General features: G+C 33.8%; 1 protein-coding gene across 1 annotated transcript; it reads left to right on the top strand.

Annotated features, from left to right (window-relative positions):
* Positions 1-3,164: 3,164 nt before the first annotated feature.
* LOC131060956 (cytochrome P450 76T24) lies at positions 3,165-5,108 on the top strand. Its single transcript, XM_057994424.2, has 2 exons — positions 3,165-4,089; positions 4,221-5,108. The coding sequence occupies exons 1-2, from the start codon at positions 3,193-3,195 to the stop codon at positions 4,845-4,847; spliced, it is 1,524 nt and encodes a 507-aa protein (XP_057850407.2). The 5' UTR covers positions 3,165-3,192; the 3' UTR covers positions 4,848-5,108.
* The last annotated feature ends 329 nt before the right edge of the window (positions 5,109-5,437 follow it).

Genomic DNA, 5,437 nt, shown 5'->3' on the forward strand with positions numbered 1-5,437 from the left:
GTAGATTTATTCTTTTCTTGTTCGCCTTGAAGTTGGAGAGAATTGGTGATAAATCTTCTGCTACAGGTTCAACTGTGGCTCCAACTCTAATCTTTCACTTGGCAACTCTTTTTCTAGCTTCAACAATATTCCTTGGAACATCTTTGACTTCATCACTAATATAATTCAACACCATGATTGCATCCTTTAGGCATTCCAGAGAGTTGGGATAGTGTCATGTTTTCTCTGCACATTTTTAGGAACTTTGACTGGAATTGTCCACTCACAAAGAACCTCACAAACTCAGGTACTTTTGATAAAGACGTAGAAGTAATTACATGACAAGTTCATTAAACCTATAGTTTGACTCACTAGTTTATTTGTTTTTTTCTATTAAATCCTTGTTGACCTGACCAATCTCTTTCATTCCTCGCTTGATTTTTTATTTCACGTCGCAACGAAAGAAGACAATTTGGCAAATTTACACATTTCATGCGGACAATGAATCTTAACACCTACATAATCTAGCATTTGTCATGGATTGTAAAATTAACCTTTGAATGAGTTCACAAGAGTGGACTATACAACTTAACCTTTTCACAATATATAATAGGTGGGAAAATCTAACCATGTGCTACCAATTATATCAGGTGAATTATAAAATTTAATTTATGGATGACGTGTTTATATTTTTTTACCTTTCTTTGAGTTAAATATTAGAGACTTCACTTTTTTAAATTAAAAAAAGGTAAACTAACATTTTTATAATAGAATTAGATGTATATTGAGAATGAAACTTGGTACTCTTTGCAACATTAGTTTGGGATTCTTTTTTTTTAGGGGCTAGTTAAACTATTTTTTGTTAGAAGGCGATTTCGTCTTTCCATTCTTGTTATGAAATTACTAGATTGATCAAACTATTTCTAACATTTAACTCTATGAGAGAAATTGCATACAAGATTACAAAATAAGCATAATGGACAATCAATAACACATCATATGTCATGCTTCACATATGCACTCTACAAGGGAGCTCAATACAAATCTTAGGCAACCTTTAACACTAAACATGTGTGCTTTCTTTTTATAGATTCAAGATCATACAAAACCACCAAATGGTATTGGATAAACCATGTGTCTCAAAACCATAAGAGCACAAAATCATTGACCTTAATATTTAATTTTGGTACAAACATTTTGCAATATTAAATAAATTTTCAATGTGCAACCTTCTACATAAAATATCTAACCAATATTACAAAACAACTTTACACTTGTGAACCCCAAAAATACTGAATGTCACTAAAATCACCTTGAAAGATGCATCAATGTAAATATTTATTTCACATAATTAAAATAATCTTTTTCTTGTGCAAGATGTACAACACCCTTTTTCCTAACAATTCTAGACTTTCCACTTGAAGAGACTTGTGTTGGAAATTTTTTGCTTATTAGAACTATGTTAGCCGTTGTCCCATTCTTTATGACTTCTCTTCTTAAATCCCTCTACTTTGTCTTGTCTTCTATGGGAAAAATAATGAGGGCCTTCCTTTAGAGTGTCTTAGAAACTAAGAAGAATATTTCTACTTTCATGTGATGGTTGTTAGAGGATGTGTTTAAGTTAGACATGAGGTTTTTCATGTAGAGGCTATTGTAGCCAATTTTAGTTAGAGTAACTAACTTGTGAGGCTTCCTCTTTTTAACTCTTTTCTTGGTTCTTTCATCCTACAAATTTGTATTTATTATAGTTTATTTTTTGTCTAATATTTTGTAGAAAGATAGTTTTGATTATTTCCATCAAAGGTTTGTGTCTAGGTGTCTTATGATATTGTACCTACTTTTGTTATTAGTCATATAGGCCAAGGCATGCAATATAGGGTCAATTTTATTAATTAAAAGAATTGCTCTAGTTGGTTATAGCTTAAGATGATTTAACATACATGAATCAAATCTAACAATAAATTTATAAACAACTAGAAAAATAGCTATAAGAAAAAAAGACATTATTTTAATAATTATCTACCCATCATTAAAATTAAGATGATCAAGAATATGAAATATACAAAAAAAAGTAAACCAATAAAAACAATGTTTCAATAGTTGAGCATGTTCCAATAGTTGTTATAACATTTGTTGATCCATATGCGGACCATCCAACAACGTGTACTATAAAAGAATCTTTCTTTGATTTTTGATTTGATGCCCAATATTTTTAACAATATTGCACTAATAGTCCAAGGGGTTGAGCTTAATTGGTTAAAACAATGGGTTCTCACATCCAATCAAACATAATAATAATAATAATCGGCTTCGCCCCTATTACCTACCAAAAAAAAGAAAAAAAGATGAAAATTAAAAAATAATAAATCAATAAAATCAATATTAACAAATTATAAAATATTATAAAATTAAACTCTACTCCAAACAGAACATTTTAAAAATATAGAAAATAAAATTTAAATTTAAAATTATAAGTAAAACTAAATTTTAAAAAGTAAAAAAATGAAATACAATCTATTAAAAAATTTAAAATAAATATTTTTAAAAAGAATATAATGAAAAATCAAATATTTATATTGGTTAATTTTTTTTTAAAATATAATAATTATTAAATATAATTTAATTATTAGTAAAAAATTATGAAAATAAAAATATTTATTATAAATTTAACTATAATACAAATGGAATAGAGGTGGCTTCATTTTATAGATGAAGTACGTTTTGGTTATTAATGAGAGTTAAATGCATTTACGTAAGGTATGGAATTACCGGGTCCCATACGGAGCAATTGGAATGTAAACCGAGATTAATAATTGAAATAAATGTCTAAAGTTTGGAAACTTATTATTATTTTTAAATAAAAGCAAATAAATATAATTTTTACACTACTGTTACTCCTATTAGTCAATAGAAAAACAGACAAATAATTTTATTTAAATCATTTAAATATACATAAATATAAAAATTATAGAATGACACTCAAATTTTTAAAACTCTAGGATTTGAAATTTAGACCAACTCAAGCCACAAGTTCTTATTCCAAGCCAACAACATAGATCATTTTTCTCTGCACGTTGTTTGAACCTTGACTGGATTCTTCCACCACAAAGAACCCAACAAAAGGGATGTACTTCTGCGTCCCTATATAAAGAGCAGACTGAGCAGAAGAAAATACGCAGCAACTGAGCTCGAAACGAGAGAAAGAGCAAAGCAATGGATTTCTCAAGTTCTTTGAGCACCCTCATTTTTTATTGTGTAGTAGCCACAGTCATTAGTGTTGTATACATGCTCACAAAGCTCAGAAGCAAGCCATCTGAGAGGCTGCCACCTGGACCGCGTCCCTGGCCGTTGATTGGCAACATCCTCCAGGTGGGCAAGAATGTGAACGAGTCCTTCTCTGAGCTGGCGAAGATCCATGGCCCCCTCATGACCCTCCACCTCGGATGGCGGACAACTGTGGTGGCCTCCTCGCCCGCCATGGCCAGACAGGTTCTCCAAACGCAGGATCAATCCCTGTCAGCACGTACAATGATTGAGGCTGCCAAGTGTCTCGAGTACGGAGAAAACTCGCTGGTGTGGAGGGACTGCGTGCCACGCTGGCGCACTCTCCGACGCATCTGCACCACCCAGCTGTTCACCGTGAAGCGTCTGGAGGCACTCCACCAGCTGCGGCGGGAGCAAGTGAGAAGCATGATGAGGGCCATTTATAAGTCCACCTCAGCTCCTCTGGATATCGGCCACGCTGCCTTCCTCACCAGCTTCAATATGGTGGGCAACATGCTATTTTCCAAGGACATGTTCGACTGGGACGAGTCGGAAAAGTCTAAAGAGTTTAAGAAAGCGCTCAATGAGATGCTCTTTGTTGGTGGCAAGCCTAATTGGGCTGATTATTTTCCTTTCCTGAAGCCTTTCGACCCGCAGGGCATAAGGAAGGAGATGACTAGGATTTTTAGGATTATGTTTGCAGTCTTCGATCAATATATCGACGAGCGCCTGCAGAGCGGGACAAGAAGCGAGGAGGCAGACAAGGATTTTCTCGATATTTTGCTCGAGAGTAAGACCGAGACTGGGGAGAAGCTCACAAAGTTTGAGATCACACGCTTCTTCTATGTAAGTATATCTATCAATCTATCCTGCAAACAAAGTATGAGATCACTAGCTGTCCGTCTTATATCTAGTTTTAGTTTTAGTTTGGAGAGAGTTTCTTAACAAGATGATTTTGATGTTTGTTATGTTTATAGGACTTGTTCACAGCAGGGAGTGAAACAACTAGTAACACAATTGAATGGGCCATGTCAGAAATCATACGAAATCCTATGGTAATGGAAAAGGTGAGGGACGAATTGGACAAGGTAGTGGGGAAAGAAAGAAGAGTGCAAGAAAGTGATATTGACAACCTACCTTATCTTCATTCAGTTGTTAAAGAAACCTTTCGTCTACACCCAGTTTCTTCCCTTCTGATCCACCATAGAGCCCTTAACTCTTGTGAAATAGAGGGATATGTTATACCTAAGGATGCCCAAGTGTTTGTCAATGTTTGGGCGATTGGAAGGGACCCTAATGTATGGCAAGAACCAGAAAGGTTCTTTCCAGAGAGGTTTATGGACTCAGATGTGGACTATAAAGGGCAAAATTTTGAATTGCTTCCATTTGGATCAGGGAGGAGAATGTGCCCAGGGATCCCTTTGGCTCATAAAATAGTTCATGTAGTAGTGGCTACTCTCCTTCAATGTTTTGATTGGCAGCTTCCCAATGGACAGAATCCAGAAAAGTTAGATATGAGCGCAAAGTTTGGAATCACATTACAAAAGGCAGAACATCTGGTTGCAATTCCCACACCTCGCCTACCACATCATATCTATAACTGATTGCTACTAGGAAAGGGGAAAATGTTGTTGCTCACTTTACGACCCTATCTATTTCTTCCTAATTAGTTACTTTGGTATTCAGCTATAAAACACATATATTGTCCCTTTATCTCACATGTTTGGGAAGTAGTAGTTTCTTTAAGTAGAATTAGTATAAATAAAGGGTTTAGCATCAATGGATCATCCATGATGAGTTATATTTGTATTGAATATGTTAATCAAAGGGCATTGTTTTTTTGAAAAGGCATGTAATATTCTATAATGTGGTTTTGAAGCAAATCAATATAATATTATTTCTATATTTATTTTTCATATTTTATGTTTTTTCGTAAATCTGTTGTAAGTCATATTCTTTCTAGAACCTTTCACAACTATCTGCCATATGATCTCACCTCATTTTCTTAGGATATTTGGTGATTAAATAGTGGTTGTAGAACTAAAAACAATGTTTATTTATTTTTTCAAAAATACTCAGGTTTTTTCTTTCTAATTTACTTATGTTTTTATTTCTAGGGTAGAAAATTTGTCAAGATCAAAAGTGGTTATAGATGTTGTCATGCCCACTTTTTAAAAACAAGAAAACCTAATTT

The sequence above is a fragment of the Cryptomeria japonica genome, chromosome 9 (assembly GCF_030272615.1).
Source record: "Cryptomeria japonica chromosome 9, Sugi_1.0, whole genome shotgun sequence".
NCBI lineage: Eukaryota > Viridiplantae > Streptophyta > Pinopsida > Cupressales > Cupressaceae > Cryptomeria > Cryptomeria japonica.

Bases quoted from the DNA above. Each gene is read 5' to 3' on its own strand.
- LOC131060956 (XM_057994424.2), top strand. From the start codon at position 3,193: ATGGATTTCTCAAGTTCTTTGAGCACCCTCATTTTTTATTGTGTAGTA. The intron at 4,090-4,220 runs GTAAGTATATCT...TTATGTTTATAG, and splicing joins AGATCACACGCTTCTTCTAT to GACTTGTTCACAGCAGGGAG.